The 24,410-nt window shown below is 35.8% G+C and overlaps 1 protein-coding gene across 3 annotated transcripts; it reads left to right on the top strand.

Moving 5' to 3' along the window:
- Window positions 1-1,374: 1,374 nt before the first annotated feature.
- LOC104606362 (complex 1 protein, LYR family protein) lies at window positions 1,375-23,499 on the top strand. Of its 3 annotated transcripts, none has more exons than XM_010271518.3 (4): window positions 1,375-1,632; window positions 2,572-2,683; window positions 2,858-3,103; window positions 20,751-20,998. In XM_010271518.3, exons 3-4 carry the CDS (start codon window positions 2,885-2,887, stop codon window positions 20,862-20,864), a joined length of 333 nt encoding a protein of 110 aa, XP_010269820.1. In that variant the 5' UTR covers window positions 1,375-1,632; window positions 2,572-2,683; window positions 2,858-2,884; the 3' UTR covers window positions 20,865-20,998. The 3 variants fall into 3 exon arrangements, with proteins under 3 accessions (XP_010269820.1, XP_010269812.1, XP_010269809.1); XM_010271510.3 differs by lacking the exon at window positions 2,572-2,683 and adding an exon at window positions 23,176-23,499 and having other exon boundaries at window positions 1,378-1,632; window positions 20,751-20,900; XM_010271507.3 differs by lacking the exon at window positions 2,572-2,683 and having other exon boundaries at window positions 1,379-1,632.
- Window positions 23,500-24,410: the final 911 nt, after the last annotated feature.

Raw genomic sequence — 24,410 nt, 5'->3', positions numbered from 1 at the left:
CATTCACTTGTAGAGTTTTTTTTTTTTTTTTTGTCGAGAAAGCATTACAATGGGATTTTTAGTATGCAAGACTGCAACGAAGAGGAAAAATTGGTTGATTTTAACGGTTGAACCGATGACCCATAAACAAGAGGCAAAATTGGCTTCATTTCCTGGTCGGTTTTTAAAAACTTGTTGTTGTCTTTTTTTTTTATATTAAAAAAAACTTATTGTTGTCTAATCCCCTTGAAATCTAATAAGACTACAACTCATCACCATTCAGACACATGGCTTTCTCATTTTTTTGGAAAACTAGACAAGTGACATTTTATGAGAAGTTGATGCTGAAACCCACAATCCACTACCATCATTTTCAATTAATTATTAAAAATTGCAAAAAATGCAAAAATGGTTATCCACAACCACTCCTGCCTACATTATATTAGTCTTAGTTAATCATTAACCCTCTACTTATCATAACAAAAGAAAGCTATCTATATTCTATTAATTATTGAAAATCTATTTTTTGAAATAAATATTTATTGAAATTGTAATAATTGTTTAAAATATTAATAAATATAAATTGAACATTATTGATTCCATAATGTAAATTTAACATTACTGATTCCCCATACTAATACTTAGTATGAGGTCATTCATTAGTATATCTTTAGGCTACAACCCCACCACCATCAATCTAGACATGTGTCATTTTTTGAGAACTTGCTGTTAAAACCCACAACCTATTACCACGATTAAGACAAGTTGCCTTTCTTGTTTTTTTTGAAAAAGTAGACACATAGCAATTTATGAGAAATTCCTGTTAAACCCCACAATCCACGCTACAACCCCCCACCATTTAGACATGTGGCATTCTTATTTTTTCTGGAAAGCTAGACACGTGGCATTTTCAGAGAAATTGATACTAAAGCCCATAGCCCATTACCACCACTAAGTGGCATTGTATTAAACTATTAATTTAAGAAATAGGATTCAAAAAGTGGGTAGTTTCACTCATAAACATTCTCAATAAATAAGTGTTTAAAAAAAAACTTTATTAATTACAAACTTGATTTAACTTTTATGAAGCAAATTAATTTAACTTTTAAAAATAAGTAAATCAAAATAAAATTATCAGATAAATAGTAAATACCAAATAAGGTGGGTTATTGTTTATGAATAATATTTCATTTAATATCTTAAATCAAATTAAAAAACATAAATTAATAATGATTTTCAAATAAAATAGATGATATATTGTCGATTACAAAGATACAATACTCGTATTTTAAAATTTAATTTGTAATAAATAAATAGTAAAATTCAAACCAAATTATACACACATTTTAGTTACCCTTGAGAAAAAATAAAAGTAGGGCTAGTTGAGTTATAAATTAGCGTTTGAGGGAGTTCGGTCAATCCTCACGGTGCATTCACTGGAGAGGACTGATGTATCTTCATCAAGCGATCCCAGGAAAATCTGATAAATACATACGAGTTATCTCCTGCGCATAATTGAAAGCGTGCATTGCTTAGTCCGAGAAGAAGGGATCTGCTTTTGTTTCGCTAATCTCTACATCTCTTTATTTATGTTCATATTTTCTGCGGTAATTATTTCGATCTGTTCAGACCGAGGTGTCCCTGTCTCTCCAGGTAAGCTCTATTTGCATATCAATTTGTTTCTTTTGTTTGTTTGTTTTTTTTGTTTTGTTTTGTTTTTTTTTTTCCAGTTAACTTAAGATGGTTACCAACGTTAATGCCGGCACGCTAAAAGTAATCAATTTCACTTGCTGCAATTTTCTTCTTGTCTGTTTTTGTGATATAGAAAAGCTTAAAATTGGCTAGAAAGTGTTTATTGCTTCTTTATAAACATGCTTCAAATTTCTCGTTTCATGTCATTTACGAAAAATAATACAAATCCAAGTCAGATACCAGGGAAAGTTCTTTTGCCTCATAATCAGGTTATTTGGATTTTTAACTAATATCAGAACCATGAGAGATGGTGAACAACATGAGAATCTTGTTTTCTCGTATTTACTGGTTTTGGAAAATTTGGCATGGAGATTGGAGTTGCTATTGACAAGAGAAAAAACGAAAAGGATCCATGTTTGAAACAAGTCTTTTATTTGGGATGCGGATATTTATGTAGGAGTAATCATCATGGAGAATGGATTAATAAAGTAAATAGGTGTTGTTCCATTAGACCAATTGCAGTACCTCCAACTTCATCCTTTCTTTCTGTTTATATCAGTAAAGATTCTTGGTAAACCGTATAGGAACCCTTACAATGGAGGGAACACAGACGAATTATTCAATGTTGTCGCTCATAGTTATAATTTAATCGTTTCATTCCACAATTCACATGGTAAATGGTCAGAGTCAACCCCAAGCAAAGCAAACTGCAATATTTCTGGGTTTAAATGTTAATTTATGGCTGCTAGTTATATGACCTACTAGCTTTCTGTATTATTGTACAAATAATCTTGCTTCCACTTTCTGTACTTCATTTACATTTTTTTTCCAAATATGAATATTACCTATTGAAAATTCATTTGCTTTAGAGATTTACTGTAATATTCTTCCATGATTCAGTTTGCATTTCAAGTAAGTGGTGTTTTGTATTGAACTATTTTGAGGTGGTAATGAATTCAATCCATTGTTGTCAATGCATCATCACCTAGAGATAAAGAATGGGCGTGACTAGGTGAGATCTTCCTTGGCATGTTGAAGAATGACATTAGTATTGCTTCTTAGGCTGAGGTCTTGGTTTCTATTTATTTTCCTATTAAGCCACTCTTATCTTTCCTCAGTTTATAGAATTAGGGAAAGTATGAGGTCTCTTCATGCGGGTTCTGAATAAAATGTATTTTTGACACAGAAAAGGAGAAGCGGAAAAATAACATAGATGGGCTCTGAAGCCTTGCAAGCTGCTAAGGTGTATCGCCACCTTCTTAAAGCTGTTAGGAAACACATTGGCAAAGAGGAAAACAAAAGGCATTTTAGTGATTTTATAACCCAGGAGTTTCGGAAGAGCTTTGATCTTTCAGACCAATCAGCCGTTCAACAAAAAATAAAACTTGCCCATGATTACACTTTATTGCTCAACAGCGTGCACCATCACAAGGTATGCCTTATTTTTTTTGCCCTGCTCAATGAGAATAATAAGATTATAAGTCCTGTTGTTAGTCAGTGGTTTAGTTAGTTACCCAGATATTTTGGAGTTAAACATGTTACTATGATGAAAATTGAAGTAATAGATTTCAGGTTTCTTTCCTTTATGTGCAGTTTGTAGAATGGTTTCAAGACAGACAACTCTACTTTGTTGTTTGTTGAATATTTGATAGTATATAATTGAGGCTGACAAATATGTGAAAGGAGGAGACTATATACTGACAAATTGGAGAGATTAATCAATTCCTTAGCTCTAACATTGTGAAGCAAGTTCCTAATTAAATTGTGGTATCTGATTACTTTTGTAAAAAATGTATTATGGAAAGCGTTCTACTGAGTTGATAAAATAAAGCGTTCTTTAATCTCTCTCATAAGTTCATTTGCACTGCATGAGTCCAAATTAATATATCATATTACGAGTCTCCTCCAGTTCAATCGCTTAGATTGATGAGACCTTTCTTTTATATCTATCAATGAGATTTCTTTGATTGTTTTTGCTGAAAAAACAATTTCCTGATATCCTTCAGGATGCTAAATGTTCAACGGCACTGCGCCTATGTGCATTAGAAAAGGTGTTGACCATTGTTACAAAATCCTTATTTTCCTTTCTTTTTTCTTTTTTGTTTTTTTTTGGTTTTTGATGAGTAATGAAAAGCTTCATTAGGAAGAATAATAATAATGTTAAATATTCGGGTCCAATAAAAAATTTATAGGGAAGACCACCCTCAAAAGGTAAAGGGGGAGAAGAGAAAAAAGGGAAAAGAAAATAAACAGAAAGTTTCATTGAACCTTTTTTTTTGATAAATGTATATATCTTTATTGCCAAAGGATTAAAACAGTACAAACAACCCTTGGAGAGGCACCAGCTGTGACCCTTCCCAGAACAACAACATGTTATAAACTAAAAAGAAAAGCAGATTACAACTGATCCCAATACAAAATATCCCTGTTTTCCCCTTGTTTGGCTAGACAGTCAAACAACATGTTTCATTGAACCTATTGCTTGAGTAACTTCTTTCTGTGAGGCTGTGACACATGTCCAACCTTAATCTATCATCCTTTGCAAGAGATTCAATCAAGGAATTAGCCTATCTTGATGATCTTTATAATATTGTGTTTGTCCCTGTAGCTAATCATGAGCTTCTGATATATAGTGGGGTATTTTCATGGTCTGTTTTTTGAACTGCTAACTCACTCAATCAAAATTTCTAAACCCCCTTCAATGGATCAATCACCACCCTCTCATATCCCAAGTGACTTTGAATCCTTTTATCAGGACAAAGATCTCAGTCTGAGAGGAATCGCCAGTTATTTTCCTGAGGCTGTTAGAAAAGGCATAAAGAATCATATTCTTGTTACCATGAACACCCAATCATCCTAACCTGTACTACTATTAAAAGTGTGAATGAGAATGTGGAACTTTTGCTTGACTAAAATACCCCAATTGCTAAGAGGAATCGCCAGTTATTTTCCTGAGGCTGTTAGAAAAGGCATAAAGAATCAGATTCTTGTTACCATGAACACCCAATCATCCTAATCTGTACTACTATTAAAAGTGTGAATGAGAATGTGAAACTTTTGCTTGACTAAAATACCCCAATTTTTTGAATTTGGTCCCACTCTAATTGTAAGGATAGAAATGTAACTTGAACAACCACTTTTCTCCTCATTCAAATCCCTCTTATTAAGTCTTATATTTAAGGTATTAACTCCCATTAGCATTCATTGAATCCTATTCTTGACTAGAGTACCCCTATTTTTGAATTTGATACATCTCTAATTGTGAGGGCACAAAATGTAATTTGAATCACTGCATTTCTCCTCATTTAATTCCCTCTCATTAAGTCTTATATGTAGGTATTAATTCTCATTCTTTCATTGAATCCTATATTAATTATCCATATTAAAGAAAAATAAGTGTGACAAAGAATAATTGTTACTCAAGCAATAGGTTCAATGAAACATGTTGTTTGACTGTCTAGCCAAACTATGTTAACTGTAGCCCTTCCCACATTTTGGTGTGTCCTCTTGTATCTCATAACTTCTCCAAAACTATGTTAACTGTAGCCCTTCACAACTCCAACAGTAATAATCACTGTCATCTCTAGGAACAAAGTAACTGATATTCTGATCTCTTTTCTTTCTCCCATTAAGGTGAGAAATGGACCCCTGACCAACTCAGCCTTAAGGTTAGATGAATCAACTGTTTCTGTGGATTGTGATTGCCTGCGAAGCTGTAATTTATGGTGTCCAAAAAATACTGGAGCACGTAAGCCACAGGCATGCTCAGAATACATAAATATATATATATACTAAAGTAGAAAATGCCATGTCAGAGCCTGAGCTTTCTCCCTTACCCCAACCGAGAACTCTCAGCCCCTCTCCATTTTAGCCTTCCTTGCTCCCTCATGAAGCCACCTCATCACTCCCTTCTCCCTCTCATTTTGACATATGCCTAGCCCATCCCTCTTTCCTCTATTTATCCCTTTGCATATCCCTTCTTAAAACTATTCCTAAAATCTCTCTCTAAATTATCTAAATTATCTATAATTTATCTATAATTCCTATTTATCTCTTAAATTATATATAATTCCTAATTATCTTTAATTTAGTAGAGAGTTTCTCTCCTAAATTATCTCTAATTCCTATTTATCCTATCCTCCACTTTTCATCTATATCTATCAAAAGAAAGTTTGAATTAAAAAATTTAAGAATTATTTAAATATTATAATTAAATTATGTAATAACTTTAAAATATTTATCAAAAACACAAAAAATTATCATAGATTTAATAATATTCATATTATTAATAATTTTATACTTTTATCAAATTCATGAGGAAATTGTGTACTAACAATATAAATTATAATTTTATGAATTATTCAATTTAAATATAATTCAAATAATAAAAATTTAAAATAAAAAATATTATTTAAAAATTTCAATAACTAAATATTAAAATAGATAAATACTATACAAAAAAATATTTAATATTATGTAATCACTTTAAAATAAATAAAATTTAAATAATGAGAAATTTTAAGTATTTAAGTAACAAAGTATTTTAAATAACGAAATATTTAACATAACTAAATTTTAAATAGTTAAAATAACGAAATTATGTAATAAACTTAAAATTTTATTAAAAGTAGAAAATCGTTATAACAGATTTCATAATATTTGAATTAATAATAATTTATATTTTACAAAATTAATAACAAAATTATGTAATAATAGTATAACTTATAATTTTATGGGTTATGAAATTCAACAAATAAGTAATATTGAAATAAATAAATAATGATATTATTTAAATAGATAAATAATATTGTAAATAACTAATTTTAAATATTAAAAAAATATTTAAATAAATCATATTTTAAATATTATTTAAAAACAAATAAAATAGGCTAAATAATGAAATTATGTTATAACCTTAAAAATTTTATCAAAAACACAAAAATAATTATAATAGATTTAATAATATTTGATAATAAGAATATAAAATATAAAAAAATTAAATTTTTAAATATTATTGAAATAGTGAAAAATAGATTAAATAATTCAGAGGTATTGAAGCTTTCAAATAATAAAAATAGGTAATAACTTTCACAAAAATGTTTTTAATAGATATTAAAAAATATAATAATTGCAATTACTAATGTACTAATAATAAAAACATTATTTCACTTATATCAATTAATAATTCTGGAAAATAAATTTCAGAAAATTGATATTTATTAATAATAATTTTAAAATCTTAATCTATATTTATTATATATTTATATATACTAAGATTTATATTTATTGTATTTTTAGTAATTAACTATTGTATTTTTTGTGACTGATAAAATTTAGATACAGTGTTCGTATGGTTTCAGATAAGAAGAAGGAGAAGAGGAAGAAGAAGGAGGAGAGAAAGAATAGTTCCAGTCGAACTAGAGAGAAAACTTGTCTTCTCTAGTCGACCAGTCTTTATTTATACTTTTCTAAATAAACATGAATTACTATTATGCCCTCACTTAAGTGAGAGCCACATCAGCTAAACACTTAACATATAACTTCAAATAAAAGGTCTATACTACCCTTCTATAGCCGACTCTAACACTCCCCCTCAAGCTGGTGATTATATGTCATATAATCCCAGTTTGTTACATATGTAGTCCACTCTTCCCCGACTTAACCCTTTGGTAAACAGATCTGCCCATTGATTTCCTGTGTTCACATATGTTGTACTTATCACTCCATTAAGGACCTTCTCACATACAAAGTGGCAATAAACTTCTATATGTTTCGTCCTTTCATGGAACACTGGATTAGAGGAGATATGAACTGTTGCTTGATTATCACAATATAGCTTCATAGGAGTGTCAATCGAGTATCCCATCTATTCTAGGAGATGTTTCATCCATACTAGTTCACATGTTGTGTGTGCCATGGCTCTATATTCAGCCTCTGCATTGCTTCTTGCAACCACTGCCTGCTTTTTACTTTTCCATGTCACTAAGTTCCCACCAAGAAAGGTGCAATACCCTGTAGTGGACCTTCTGTCAGATATGGAACTGGCCCAATCGGCATCCGTGTATCCCTCTATCTCAAGACTTCCTCCACTCTTGTATAACAAACCACGACCCAGAGCTCCCTTCAAATATTGCACAATCCTTAGGACCGCCTCCCAATGTGGAATTCGAGGATTCTGCATAGACTGATTCACTACACTGATTGCAAATGAAATATCAGGTCGAGTGATGGTAAGGTAATTTAGCTTACCCACCAACCTTCTGTACCTTTTCGAATCCTCAAACTCCTCACCTGTATCACTACTCAACTTAACATTCGGTTCCATGGCACCTAACAACCCTATTTCTTCTAGCAGATCAGGAACATATTTCCTCTAGCACATATTAATACCATTCTTCGACCTCGCTACCTCTATCCCTAGGAAGTATCTTAATTTGCCAAGACCCTTTGTCTGGAAGTGATCATGCAAGTAAGTCTTCAACCTGCCAATCCCTAGTCTGTCACTGCCTGTGATAACAATATCATCTACATATACCACCAATAGGATCTTCCCAGCATTGGATTCATAGCTGAATACAGAATGGTTAACCTGACACTGTTTCATTCCAAACTTCTTCACTTCACTAAATCTCCCAAACCATGCACGGGGAGATTGTTTAAGTTCATAAATAGCCTTCTTAAGTCTACATACCTTGTCACCCTCCCCCTAAGCAACAAACCCTGGTGGTTCCTCCATGTACACTTCCTCAAGGAGATCACCATGTAAAAAAACATTCTTGATGTCAAGCTGAAACAAGGGCCAATCAAACATAGCAGCAAGAGAAATCAGAACACGAACCGACCCAATTTGACAACTGGAGAGGTGTCTGTGTAATCGATACCATATAGCTGTGAATAACCTTTGGCAACTAACTGAGCTTTCAACCGTTCAACACTCCCATAAGGTAAGTATTTAACCGTGTACACCCACTTACAACCTACAACATGTTTACCAGGCGGAAGAGTGGTGAGGTCCCACGTATGAGTACAAGTCAGGCCCGGGAGTTCTTCCATTGCTTGGTGCCACCCTGGAGAAGTGAGAGCTTCTTGGACATCCTTGGGAATAGAGATAGAGGATAACATAGAAACAAACTGGCGATGGGAAGCCGAAAGGTAAGATACAAAAACATAATTGGAAATGGGGTGAAGAGTGCAACTGCGTTTACCTTTCCGCAAAGCAATAGGGAGATCAAGGTCAGAAACGGTGGGTGGGGCTGGGGTGGTAACAACTGTTGGATCTGTCGACAGTGACAAAGCCGGAGGAGCCGGTGCTTGACGATGTGTATACACTTGCCGGATAGGTGGTCATTTCGCAGGTAGCTGCACTAGAGGCAAAGACTTGGTCACAACTGGAACAAGGGGAACATGGTCTTCAACTGGAACTGGAAGAGGAGGTGATAGCAATGGAAGAGAAGAAACATCCAACCCGAAGAAGAAAGGAACAGACTCAAAGAATGTAACGTCAGGACACACAAAAGAACACCGAGAACTAGGATTATAACACTTATACTCTTTTTGAGTCCTGGAATAGCCAAGGAAGATACACTTAGTGGATCTAGCATCTAACTTGTCAATTCCAGGCCCAAGATTATGAACCAAACACACATCCAAAAACTCTGGGAGTAAGGGGAAAAGGGGACAACGTGGGAAACAAAACAGAGAAGGGGGACTGACCTTCAAGGATAGGTATGGGCATGCGGTTAATAAGGAAGCAGGATGTAAGTACAACATCACTCCGAAAGGGTTTGGGAACATTCATATGATGTAAGAGGGATCGAGCAGTTTCCAAAAGGTGACGGTTCTTTCTCTCAGCCACCCCATTTTGTTGAGGGGTGTAGGTACACGAGGTTTGATGGATAATGCCATGTTCAAAATATTCTTGAAATGGTGTGTAAAAATACTCGCGACCATTATCAGAGCGGAGAATTTTAACGTGTATACCAAATTGATTGCGAATCTCAGCATAAAAGTTTTGGAAAATAGAAAACATTTCACTCCTTTCTTTCATAAGGTAAAGCCATGTCATCCTTGAATAATCATCAACAAAAATTACAAAGTACTTGTAACCATTATAAGACACTACTCTGTTTGGACCCCAAATGTCCGAATGGACTAAAGAAAAAGGACTCGGTGTACGACTATCAACTCTAGGACTAAAGGAAACACAATGATGTTTCCCAAACTGACACGACTCACAATTCAAAGTAGAAAGATGACTCAATGACGAAACAAGTAATTGAAGAGCTCTAAGAGACGGATGACCAAGTTTGTAGTGCCATTGATGAGGAGAAAGAGATGTCTGAAGGGCTGTTGTCGAACCACCTCTATCAAGATAATACAGTCCACCAGTTTTATGCCCTCCACCAATCTTCATCCCCGTCTTGAAATTCTGAAACACACAAGAGGAAGGGTAAAATGTTATAGAGCAATTAAGAGACTTAGTCAATTTACTAATATACATTAGGTTAAAGGGAAACTTGGGAACATATAAAACTGAGGATAGGGATAATGAGTTTGTGTCAACATTACCAACACCACATATGGCTGATGTAGAGCCAATGGTAAGAGTAACAGATTGGGATGTGGAGGACGGAGAAATGGATGAAAACACACATAGAGTCCCAGTAATATGATCGGAAGCTCCATAATCTATAATCCAATGGGAAGGTGTGGATGCTAGACAAGTTGTACTTGAGAGTGCAAGGGTAGTCGTGTTCTGCTGAGGTGTACCCTGAATGAACTGCTCATACTCATCCCATGGAACACTCAGTATCTCCTTCTTGGAAGCATCTGTAGATGTAGAGGGGATCTTATCAGTAACCTGAGATTCTTGTCTCGAACCACCACCGTTTATGGCTGCCTGATTTGCCCAAGCTGAAGGTGGGCTATGTAGATCATAGCAAAAGTTGAAAGTATGTTCCTCCATAACACAATGTGTACACCTCCTCTGAGTATTACCACGTCATCTACCATGGGCTCCCCCTGAGTCTCGACCTCCAACACGACCACGACGACGACTATACATTCCACCACCACCACGACCATACATGGGTCCACCACCACTACCACGATCAAGTTGACCTCCTCTACCACCACGACCTCCCCCTCTCGTAACTGCAAATGCAGACTTATCTGATATAGTTGAATTTTCAATGGGTCCAACTGAGATCCTCCGAAAACGAGCAAACACTTCCTCAAGAGAGGGAAGAGCAGATCCACCTAGTATCTGTGCCCTTACCGGTTCATATTCAGATTTCAGCCCTACTAAAAATCTGGTCATATCGAACTGCTCTATCTGTTGCTGCTGAATTTTGACATCAGGTGTAAGAGGATGATACACATTCAACTCATTTTGCAGATTTCTCATATTTGCATAATAGTCCTCAAGACTCTGATTCCCTTGTTGCAAATTGAAATACTCTTGGTATAGTTGGTAAACCCTAGTAGTGTTATCTTGTCCAGAATAAAGCTTCATTGCATGATCCCATACCTCCTTTGTTGTATCTAAAAACATGAAGTTCACACTGATTTTGGTTTCCATGCTGTTCCATAGCCATGTCATATTTTGAGCATCCTCTTGCTCCCGCTCATCATATCCCGGAGAATCAATTGGGGGTTTACCTTCCCTCACATGCTTCACTTTCTTTTTGGCTTTTAGAAAAACTTCAACAGATTTAGCCCAAGGCACATAATTCTCACCATTTAGTTTTATAGAGGTCATTTGCACATTCAAGTAATCAGGAGGGACCATCACACTTGATTTGCATTCACTGTTGTCTCCCATGACTGCACAAGGAAAAAGGGAGAAATTCTACCACTAGGTTGTCACTCTACTGCACTAATTAGTCACCACACTACACACTAATAACTGAATACTACTAGGGTTCTTAGTATCATAGGTTTCATCATCAACACTCACAACTCTTCACCACTATTAACAACAACACCACTGCTGCCGTCCATTGTCAGCACCATACACCCTCATAATACATCTCACGAATAGGACATTCAGTTCTGCAACATATCAAAAAAAAAAAAAATTCTGCTACACAACACAATTTGATTCAGAGATCATGTACCTATCTAGTAGAGGTTACCAAATCTGCACTGCTGTTACCATCACGAAACCAGCCCTCTTTGAACTATCGAGTAGAGGGTTTTCTACCAACCACATAAAACCACAACAACAACACTCATTGGAGGCATGAAAACCCCCAGAAGGAGAAAACGACCAGTCCTTTCTTTCTTTCTTTTTTTTTTTTTTTTTTTTTTTTTTGAGAAACTCCTAGCTATCAGTGAGAATTCTGCAAAACCCTAGGAGAGAATGCGTAGAATAGAGAAAAAGGAAGGAGACTGATCTGAATTAATTATCGTGGCTCTGATACCATGATGAAAAATTCAGATACAATGTCCGTATGGTTTCAGATAAGAAGAATGAGAAGAGGAAGGAGAAGAAGGAGGAGAGAGAATATTTCCAGTTGAACTAGAGAGAAAACTTGTCTTCTCTAGTCGGCCAATCTTTATTTACACTTTTCTAAATAAACATGAATTACTATTATGCCCTCACTTAAGTGAGAGACACATCAGCTAAACACTTAACATATAACTTAACATAAAAGGTCTATACTACCCTTCTACAGCCGACTCTAACAGTGATAAATATATTTTCAATAATTATGTATAAATCTGTTTTTGTTTTGTTATTTAATAGAAAATTTTCAATAATAATTGGAGATTAAACTATTGTTATTTATTAGAGATTAAACTATTAGTTTAGCTAAAATTAAGAGTGTTCATGGGTTGGTTTGATTCAGTTGTATGTTGTTTGGCCAACCAAATTGACTTGGCCGGGTTGGGAATTGGTCACCCGACACCAAGCAACCATTAGTGAAAACCAGCCAACTTGGGGGAGCTACCGTTGGTGCAAGCTGATTTTACCTAGTCTAATTTTCAGGAAGAACCACTTTGTTGTAAACTAGACAGATTTTTATTCTCTTCAAACTGGGAGGAAGTATGGGGTGGTTTGGTGATGAGGGCACTACCTAGACCTACGTCAGATCATTCTCCAGTTAGACTATCTCAAGAAAGACTAGGAGGAGGACCTTGCCCCTTCAGATTTGAAAACATGTGGCTGTTACATTCAGACTTTCAAAAGAAAGTGAAAGAATGGTGGGAAGAGGATCGGGTGGAGTTTAGGTGGAAGTGATATAGGTTTTATAAGAAGCTACAAAAACTAAAAACCAGGATCAAAGCTTGGAACAAAGAAGAGTTTGGTAGAATTGAAGACAGAAAGGAGGCTATTAGTAAAAGGATTCAAGAACTTGATGTTGCCGAGGTAGAGAGAAGATTGAGGCGTGAAGAAAGGGAAGAGAGATGGAAGTTGAAACAAGAGTTGGAGGAAATTCTCAGAAAAGAAGAGATAAGTTGGAGACAAAAATCAAGATGCAAGTGGTTGAAGGAAGGAGATGGTAATACAAGATTTTTCCATAGCTTGGCAAGTGGAAGAACATAGTGGAAAGTTTGGAATGGAATGGGGCAATGCTGACAAGAGAGGAAGAGATTGCAAAAGCTTTTGTGGAGCATTTTAAATCCATTTATGACAGCCCCAATAGAGCAAGAGAGACTCTAACCGACTTTGAGTGGCATGTTGGAGAAAGGGAATTGTTAGAACCCCTGGAAAAACCGTTTGAGGTTCAAGAGGTCTTCTTGGCATTCTTTGAAAGAGGAAAAACAAATGCGGGTGCAAATGCTACTTTCATAGCTTTGATCCCTAAGAAGGTGCCTACAATTCAGCCCAAGGACTTTTGATCGATTAGTCTGATTGGGAGTCTATATAAGATCATTTCTAAAGTTCTTGCACTAAGACTCAAGAAAGTCCTTCATTCCTTAATATCACCGAATCAAGGGGCCTTTGTGAAAGGGAGACAAATTATTGATCAGATTTTAATAGCCAATGAATGTGTGGATTACAAAAAGAGAAAAGGAGAAAATGGTCTGATCTGTAAACTTGACTTAGAAAAGGCTTATGATTTGGTGGATTGGGATTTTTTGCTAGAAGTGTTGAGGAATAGAGGTTTTGGGGAGAGATGGTGTAAGTGGATGAAGGGTTGTATTACCTCTTGTCACTTCTCAATCTTAGTGAATGGAGTATCTAGGGACTTCTTTCCTACAAAGAGGGGCCTTAGACAAGGAGACCCTTTGTCACCTTTCCTCTTCACCTTAGTAGTGGATGTCCTAAGTGTCTTGATTTCTAGGGCTGATTCAAGAAATCTACTGAAAGGATGGAGAGTTGGGAGGCAACAAGTGATTGTCACTCACCTACAATTTGCGGATGATATCATTCTCTTTTGTGAAGGGGAAACTGAGGAGATGGATAATTTGAGATTGGTGGTGATGCATTTTGAGAGAGTCTCTAATCTGAAAATCAATTGGAACAAGAGTTGTGTAGCGGGGGTGAATTTACGGGATGATGAAGTGCAGTTGGTGGCTAGGGCTTTAGGTTGTGAGGCAAGTGGTTGGCCTCTGGTATATATGGGTTTGCCCCTGGGGGGAAATCCTAGAACAAAAAATTTTTGGTACCCAGTTTTAGAAAGATTCACTAAGAAGCTAGCAGGGTGGAAGAGAAATTATATCTCACTAGGGGGTAGAATCACTTTAATCAAGTCCACTTTGGCCAACCTTTCGCTGTATTTTTTGTCTACCTTTAAGCTTCCTGCCAAGGTTGCCAATAAGTTGGAAAGCTCATGAGAGATTTTCTGTGGGAACTGTGTGACTCAAAAAAGGACCATTTAGTGAAGTGGGAAGTAGTTTCTAGGAAAAAGAAAGCGGGAGGTCTAGGCATTGGCAATATCAGATTAAGAAATGTAGCTTTGTTAGGAAAGTGGTTGTGGAAATTTCCTTTGGAGTAGGACAGTTTGTGGCACTTGGTGGTGGAAAGTATTCATGGGATGGCAGCTAATGGATGGGATGCTGGCGTCGACCTTAGGGCTTCTCATTTCTCCCCTTGGAAAGCAATTGTTGGAGTCTCGTCTTCCTTTCAGCCTTTCATCAGTTTTGATGTGTGTTCAGGTAATAAAATTTTGTTTTGGGAGGACCTTTGGCTTGGGAACACCCTGCTTAAGGATAGATTCCCGGTAATGTATTCTCTTTCCCTAAATAAATTCAAAACCATCTCCTCACTTCGTGTGTCTGAGGGGATTTGGGATTTGGGTTTGAGAAGAGGGTTGAGGGATTCGGAATTGGCTTCTGCAGATGAGTTATTCACTGTGTTGAATTCAGTTTTCCTAGATCTTTCCTGCTCAAATAGTAGAATTTGGAAAGAGTCCTCTTCAGGGACTTTCTCTTGTTCATCTTTCTTCAATGCCTTAGTCCAGTCTTCTTTTGTGTCTGTCTCTTTTCCTGCTAAAGAAATCTGGTATTCTCCTGTGCTGCCAAAAGTTAGGGCTTTTTGCTAGGAAGTGGCTCTTCAAAAGATCAGTACTATGGATGTACTTCAAAGAAAAAGGCCAGATTGCAGCCTTTCCCCACATGTCTGTTACCTTCGCTTAAGAAATGGTGAGACGGCGACTCATCTTTTGATTTATTGTCCTTTTGCTTATTATTTGTGGAGTTGGTTCTCTTCTTTGTTTGGTTGCAGATGGAACCCCCCCTTAAGTGTGCTGAACCTTTTTGACTCTACCTTCTTCCGACAACCAAGGAAAAGGGGCAGGGTAATGTGGAGAATAACAAGAGCTGCTATCCTATGGTCAATTTGGGAAGAGAGAAACAATAGGATCTTCCTAGGGCAAGAAAAATCCAAGGAAGCACTTGTGGAGGTTGTCACCATCAAGGTTATGCACTGGCTGAAAGTACATCATCTCTTCAAGGATTTCTCCTCAGTGGACTTAATTAGAAATTGGAGTATTATAGCTATATCCTCGCCTTCCTCCCCTGTGGTACAAGATTGTTGGGTACCACGGCCTCAATTCAAGGTGAAGCTAAACTTTGATGGAAGCTCCTTGGGTAATCCAAGTCCGTTGGGAGTTGGGGGTGTGTACAGAAACGAAGAAGGAAAAGTCTTGGCCCTTTACTTGGGCCCAATTGGGGTTGGAGATTCATTAAGGGCAGAAGTAATGGCCTTACTTCAAGGTTTGGAATTGGCGAAACAATGGGGCATGAAGCAATTAGAAGTGGAAGGAGACTCCAAGCTAGTAATAGGGTGGATGCAAACTGGAAACCTGGGAGTGTGGTCTCTTAGACAGCCGCTGAGAGAGATTATTAGCTTAGCAAGGGAGATTGGGGTGCACTTTAATTGGGTAAGAAGGTCAGCAAATGGAATGGCTGACACTTTAGCTAAGCAAGGATAGGGAGGCTTTGTTTTGAGCCAGTTTGTAAGTTTTTGATTTTCTTTTTCCATCCTTTTTGTGGGTCGTAAGCCTATAATCTTTTTAATTATCTAATGAAAGTTACTGTTTCCTATAAAAAAAAAAAGAAACCAGCCAACTTGGGTCACATTGGTTTGGGTATATATATACAGATGGCCAAACCGAAATTGACCTGACTTGGTTAGGTTGGGAAATTGCTGTACTAAAACCCACAAGAAATACTAGAAAACTGACCAAACACGAGTCGAGTTGGGTCGTGTTGGTCGGTTTCACCGGTTTGATGAACAACCTAGCTGAAATTAATTATTGTTATTTTTGTATTGTAAACAATTATTAAAAGTAGTATATAAAATATAACTAATTATTAATTATTTAAAAGGTTAAAATATAAAACAATTGTCTACTCTTATGTGCTTTTATTGTTTAGCTTTCTCTTAACAAAGCCCGCGCATCGCACGGATCCTTGTTAGGTGCAACTTGAATGGGTTGGGTCAGGTTGAAGGTCAATCCAATCCTAACCCTCAAACCTCACACTCAAGCTTGGTCCTTTTCAAGGTTAAGCTTGAGTTTAACAACCTAGGCCCAACTCAACCTTAACTAAGCATCTTAGGTTTAGGGATGGCAATTTCTACCCTACCCGTTGGGTATCCACCCCTAGACAGGGCGGGCTTTTTTATTTGAAGGATGGGTTTTGGAATTCTATAACCTGTACGTTATGGGTAGGGTACGGTATTAGGCTAAACCCGACCCTCTCAACCTGCATATTGTTGGAAAGCATAACAACTTTATGTACTAGGTGTTGAATTTAATAATATTTTGAATTAGATGTAAAGGATAATTGATAGTTTATGCGTTCTTTTGCATCTTATTCAAATAATTGGAATTTTTGTTGTTTATTTATGTTATTTTACTTATTTATTGCTTTTATATAATAAGAAATAATAGGAAATTAAATGTGGGTTTTAAACCCAACCCACCCCTACCCTTGAATACGGGGAGGGTTTTGCATTTTCATGTGCGGGGAGGGTTTGGTTTCTCAAAACCCAACCCGCTAGGCGGGTAGAGTCTAGAATTTACAAAACCCTCCCCAAACCCATTTTGTTGCCATCCCTACTCGGGCTAGGCTTGGCTTGGGCATATTGGGCTTTGTAGCTCAATTTCCATATATATATATACATACTAGTTGGGACCCATGCGATGCACGGGCATTGTTAAGGGAAATTGAGGGAAAAGGAACCTTATAATATATAGAGCAATTGATTTTACATGCTGCTAATGTATCATGGTGTAACCAATTTGATCTAGACGGTTGAACTGTTGGTCCTCAACCCAAAGGAAAACATGGCTCAGCCTTTGAATTGGTTTTTAAAACACTTATTATTATTAGGAAATGCATAAATAACAATGAATGCACAAATTAGTAAAATTACTGTTATTACTGATAATAAAAAGTTGAGATAAAAAAATTCTCTATTTCAAGCCAATATGTCAGCATGGTTAAGCAAAATTCTATCAAGTATTTTGGTATCAGCAACTAACCAAAATTCAAAATTTCAAGCTACAAAATGGCACATGACCTCTAACAAAAATAAGTAAACAACGAAAATAATTCTTAGCGTCTAATTTCACATTGAAGTATCAAATGGTTATCTTTTATGTATTCATGTTGCCAAAATAGTGGAGCCCTAAACAGTATGAATTGATATTTTCATTGTACTGATACAGATATTATTTTGTTATGCATTTACATAAACTGAATGGTTTATGACTTTATGTCAATAGAAACATTATTAGGATAAATTAAATGTTGCCCTTCGGCAAAAATAAAATTAGATAAGAGAACCAAACTACACCATACAAAGTATAATCAACTGTACCTATTTGCAGTGAGTATAGTAGGTTCACTGCTCCCTCTTAACAATAAATTTTCAAAAATGGAATACACCATATCTGTGGAAAGTAAAACGCTATCACCAACCACAAGAAGGGCTGAAATCACCACCCATTCCCATATCCATGTCCTCAATTCGTTTCCATCATATCCTTGCATGGTTTTGTTTGCTCCCAAGTACCTATAGATAGAAAAAAATTAGAACATGGAAGATTCAAAGTAATAACTCTGCGAAAGTATCTGTTGCTTAATTGCTTTTATACAATCTTAGCATTCTATTTAAGTGAATGTCACTTGAAATTGTGCCTAACATGCCTAAGTGCTTTTTGCTTCTTTCTTTACTTTGTTACCCCTTTTGTCCCTATATTACTTTTGTTAAATTTTAGTTAGAATAATCATAATTAAGAAACCCCATGTGACTATTGCCTTTTCAAGAGGAATTACTGAGAATGCAAAAGAAAAAGATTTAAAAAATGAGGGAGCTCTAGAAGGGAGGTCTAATAAAGGAGCCATGAAATCATTAATCAAGCTAGAAATAAGTTGGGCTACCGGGTTACTAATATAAAGCAAGAGAAGGGAAGTAAGTTGAGAAACAAACTAATTTATATAAAAAAAGCAGTAAGAATTATCAGTTGTATGGACAGGATGATTGGTGAGGCTGTTAGATATATGCATTTAGCCCCTCTCTCATCAATCCTATAATAAACCTAAAGATATCTCAATTTCCTTGATTTTTCTATGTAAATCACCAGCAGAAAGAGGACCTTTAGCTCCTCTATTAGTTTTGTCCTATGGTGTAAATCAGAGTAGGATTTTCACCTTAAAGCCCCTTTATGAGGTCTTGATTCTCTGCTGTAAAACAATGTAGATTCCCAAATGGCATGGGATCTTCTCTTCATACTGGATTTTGGGCTGTACTCATGCCAAAGTTTTGGCACAACAGTTTTATCAGTTGCCTAACATTTATGACATGTCTAGTTTAATAGAATATAGTTAAAGTTCTTGATATTTTATCAATTAGGTTGTACACATTCCAACTGAACAACTATATTACCGATACTTGTTCAATATGCCTACTGATACTTATTTAACTATATTTTGTTCCAGCTGATGAAATTGTGTATTCCGACTGTGGAGACCTAATTACATGATGACCTTCTCATAATGAAATCTTAAAGTTTCTTTTGAAATAAATATAGATAAAAGATACGTATAAGCATTGGTTCTTCATGAATATAGACAAAAATTAATAAATTATAAAATATATAATGTGTTTTGGGGATTTATAGGGTGGGCGAGTTGCCACAAAAAGCACATGTCCACAAGTACCTGCAAGTATGGTGAATATCAAATCAAACATTCCCAATTGCCAAACTATTATAGTAGGATCATAAATCACAACAGCTGGTGAGCTCTAATGTGTGTATGGGCGGACACTTGAGTGGTGGATAGCAATTTATAGAGGAAAAGTTGTGTATCCTTCCTGTATTGAAGAACGACTTGAGCTTTGAGCTGGAGCCTTTGTCTTGGAGAACAGATGACAAAACCCACTCTATTGCAAAACCAAAATGAAAATGGAAAAAAAAATCAAAATGAAGAAACTGAGTTGGAAGAAGAAGAAATGCATACCAAAATTAAGAGTTGGAAGAAGGATTGAAGTTTGGCATTCCAACTCGTTAAACGAAAATGGAAAAAGTCAAGATGGAATAACATTTGGCATTCCAACTTGTTAAACGAAAGGAGGGCGGGAGACGTTTCGGAAGTCCAAAAGTCTCTAGCCTTTCATTGGGCTTGATTATAATTACGTGGATTAAAAAAAAGAAAAAAATTGAAAATTCTGAAAAATTAGGAAAAGGGTGGAGGAGAAAGGAGAGATGTGCTGACATGGCACGTCCAGTTTTATTTTATATATATGTGTGTGTGTGTGTGTATACATATTATCAGTACCCGAGGCCTCAACCTAAGTCCAATGTGAGTTTAGTTTAGGCCTGAGTTTTTTTTTTTTTGTTTTTTTGGCTCAAGCCCATCTTAAAGGTAAAAAACTCAAACCCAACCTGTGCAAAAGCTTTGATTGAATCAGGTCGGGCTTCAATTGGGTACACCCAACTTGTATCCCTAGTTCTATTGCCTGAATTTGTTTTAACAAAGCCCATGCGTCGCAGGGACCCTGCTAGTAAATGATTAAATAAAAATAAATAAGCCTTGTCTAAATTATTTGGTACGGATTGCATGAGTTCTATTAGATCATGTAAGCTTTTTGAAGAAAACTTTGAATTAAGGGATTCTTTTTTTTTGGGATTGGTCAGAGATTCAAAGTATTTTTTCCACCGTGCTACTAGAAAATATCAAGCTTGTACCATTTTTTTTTGGGTAAAACATGTTTGTACCATATTAATCAATGAAATTCCAAATTTATATACAAAAGTTGTGCATAAAATTTATGAATCTAACAGCATAACCAATCAGAAATAAAGAACTAAATAATTGAGGAAAGCTCTCTCTCTCTCTCTCTCATGAGTAATACAAATACTTTTACCGCTTATAAAAAAACAACATAGCAAATGCCTTGTTAAAAATATGGATGAATGTGCAGTTTAAATTTCGGAATTTGAGGCTATTGCCTAAATTTGTTGTTGCTAACTTGCTATGCCTTCTATTTCTCTTCTTTTTTTATTTGCTTTGGTTTTTTGGTAATTAGTTTTGCTATGAGGAAACTATGTAAATAAAATTCTGGTTGTCCCAGTTCCTTTTCTAAACCCTGATTTTGACATGCTAAATGATTGTAGGATCTGCTCTTCTCATACAATATTGCAGTGGATAGATCAGATGAAATGAAAAGAATACTAGGAAAATCTGCTGCTAGTGTTGGTCTTCGGCTTCCTGAAGTTTATCAACCCTGATGGTGGCTAATTAATGCACTTATCATACTGTTTTTTGTAAGGATTTTGTACCTCCAGTCATCCATTGTATTAAACTATTATAAATTAAATTGTGATTTAATGGAGTGGATATTGGTAAACTAATTTTAGGTAAATTCTTAATATTGGTCTGCTCTATCTACCTATTATCTATCTATCCATATATTAACGACACTATCTATCTACCTGCTTGTCTGTCTATCCATCCATATATAAACGACATTGACCCACAGACACACTCCCTCACAAAATTGGAAACATTAATTTATGTGTCATAGTCATTCACTCACCACTGGTGTTCAGTTGTATAGAGCAGACCAATATTAAGAATTTATGTGACTATGACACATTAATTTATGTGTCATAGTCATTTTCACAATGTGTTCATACACATTGTGAAAATGGATCATGTTAAGCCTCTTCATTCTTTTAATCAGTTGTATAGAGAAAAAAAAGAGTAAATGACAGAACAAGTAGAAAGGAAAGGGGTGAGGCTGGGCAAAATCTGAAAAATTATATTATTTTATTTTCTTTGAGTTTAGAGTGTAGTGGATGTAATTGTGCAATCTGTTAGAAAAGGTTTACTTGTGTATATTATTTTCCAAAATTGAACCCACTGCCACATGTTTGTTATAGGTTGTGAATTACACTTCCCCCAGTCTAGATGAGGAAATCATTCCCCAATTACCTATTCAAAAAGTAGCATCATGCATCCTGATTTCTGAAACATGATTGATTCTTGAAGCTTGGAAGTTATTCTTCCATGCAATCTGGCAAGGCCTCGAAGGGTAAATTTATCTAACTTCCAAGAAGCTTCTCTTGGGATATGGCATAGACAAATGAAGACTACTGGTTGAAAGGGGCAATGGTAAGCCTTGAGCAGGCTAATAAACTTTGATTAAATTGAAGTTTATAACCACCCTTACTTGCCTGTCTTTGAAGAGTAAAATCACTGGTATTTGAAGGAAATTTCCTTGAAGTTTGGTCTTGAAAAAGAACCCCAGGTGGTCAAAGAGAGTGGCCTTTGTGTTTCCTTTTTGAACCCTTTAATTCTAGCAATTATGATCTTTTGAAAGCCCATTCTTAATCAATCCCTATTAAATAAGCATCCTATTTTAGCCACATGAAAGGATGGATGATTTGTTGAGTTCAGCCATTGATATGACAGTCATCTATAAGCCATCTATGCTGTAAATCAGTTATAGCAGTAAAGTTTTCTCCACGAAAACAGTCGTGGAAAATTTTGAAATGGTTGTTTTGAAAACTTGCATCTAAATTGAGTCCTAAACTACATATTAATACCGGATAGTAGGTATTTTTGACCATCTGATTCGTAGAATAATTTCAGAGTTGTAATAGGTGCTTTTGCACTGTCCAATTGACAAAATGACAAGTTAGATTACTTGGTTGCATCCATTCAATTAGACAAACAAACGATACACATTCCGAGTTGATCGCATGCTTTTGGCACCACTGTTGAGGATTCAAAAACTGAAATTTCAAATGCTTGTACACCAATCTATGGAGGCGACTGAAAGAAAATATTAAAGAAAACTAGTTATCTCAGTTCAACTTGAATGAAGATACTTCTGTTTCATTTCTGTATTGAATTGAAGTAAATTCTGGAAAATGGTTGAAATGTCAGCTTCAAAATTCTGGTCTTTTGGTCTGAATGAAGTGTTCTGTTTTTGATGTTGTCATTTTTTAACTTTCTCTAGTCTTGTGTGTTGACTAGTTAAACTTCCTCCACGTGCAAGGGACATGGAGGGCCACATTATTTTTCCCTTGAAAATATTCTCTTTAAATAATAATTCAATGATAAATGTGTGATACAAAAGTTGCCAGATGGCTTAGCTAGTAATATTCAGTGGAAATAGTTGCCACTTGTCACTGACTTGAAAACTTGTGTGACCGTGAATTATTCGGAGGTTGAAAGATTTTGCTGCGGCCATGGTTGCAGCAGATGTGGAGATTCCATCTTATCTCCCATCTCTTCTCAGGTTTGTTCGAAAAAAAAATAGAAAATTCTTGAGAAATAATTCATTTTCAATTTTGTTCTTTAGGCTGAGTTTGGAAAGAGTACAAATACAAGGTTTTGTACTCTACAAATACAAATTTGTACTCCTTCCAAACTGAGCCAACAACTGGTAACGAAATTTTGGTGATGATATGGATTCAAATGCAATGCATCATTATTCCATTTTACAAGGGTTTAACCGCAAACAGGCCATAAGCATATAAGCACATGCCTAACCTTGCACTAATTCCATCCAATGACGCCAATGTGTCACAGGTGACTCCTTTGTCGCGCCATCAAGCACCTTTAGTGAGCCATCAGAGTGCCAACCGCGTGCCTTTATGGTATCAACATGTGTGTCATGGGTGGGCTTTGCTTATATTTTGTAAAGGGGACCGCCAATGGCGTTATTGTAATTATTTAGTATGCTTTTCCATCATTTTGATGTTTCCTATTGTCACTCCCCCAAAAGCTTAACGTACTCTTTGAGGGGAGGTAGGTAGTTGAGTGAGCTCATAAGCGTGTAAAGGTTAAGCACGAGATCCCTTCGACACTGTACTGTGTGTTTGTGCTTACCACTGATTAATGCAATACAAATAGCCTTTTGCTAATTCGTGTGCCATCTTGTTGCCTTTGTATGTGTGTTTGCTTTGTTTCGAAGGCTCACTTGCCCATTTCGAATGCCGCACGGGGCCCCAATGATTACCCCCGTAACAAATGGGCACTTAAATCCAATATGGCACATGGAGTGCATTATTCAACCGGGCCCCTCTTAATTTTCCTATTCACAGCTTGATCTTATCTTAAGATAATATCTAATGTAGAACTGACTGTATGGTCTATGATCTTAATAATTGAGTTGAAGTATATTCTTTGGAATATGATTTGGAGCCGTTACGATTAAATCAAATGTCTAGTAGCTGAGAAGTCTTCTAGATTAAGAAATAGACAATAGTTTTATTAATAAAATTTCTATCATTGTCAATGACCCTATGCACTTGCACAAAATGGTCGATCTTTTACGTTAGCAACCTCAGCCTACCCCTACTCGACATCCTTTTTTTTTTCTATATTTCTTTTATGGATCTGGGTGAACTAAATTAAAGCCAACTTCTTCTTCTTCTTTTCAATATCACTGTTCTAGTTCCAATTGAAATTCTGAGAAAGATGTCAACCAAATTTTGGAGAAAAGGATCTAAAAATTGTTCTTTTTTCCTAAGAAGATACTTTCATCCGGGTTCAGGACTATTATGGGAAAGTACCCAAATCCTAATTCAGAATCAAAACTAGGTAATAATTAGCCAACCTGAAATCTTGAACAAAACCAGTCTTTGTAGTTTGTACTGGCGAGTCGACCACAGGCTGAGACGCTGAACCAAAAAAATCCAATCCTTGAACCCTTTCCTACCTGAACCATTGCTAGTCTAACAAAATACGAAAGATGGGATGTATTGAAGCAAAAGTCACTAAAACAGAATAACAGCTCAGCACTTGCTGCGAAATAAGAGTGA

The sequence above is a fragment of the Nelumbo nucifera genome, chromosome 5, assembly GCF_055504915.1.
Source record: "Nelumbo nucifera cultivar China Antique chromosome 5, China Antique-T2T, whole genome shotgun sequence".
Taxonomy (NCBI): domain Eukaryota; kingdom Viridiplantae; phylum Streptophyta; class Magnoliopsida; order Proteales; family Nelumbonaceae; genus Nelumbo; species Nelumbo nucifera.
The sequence above is the reverse complement of the archived record's forward strand: the minus strand, read 5'-3'. Positions and strand labels throughout refer to the sequence as shown.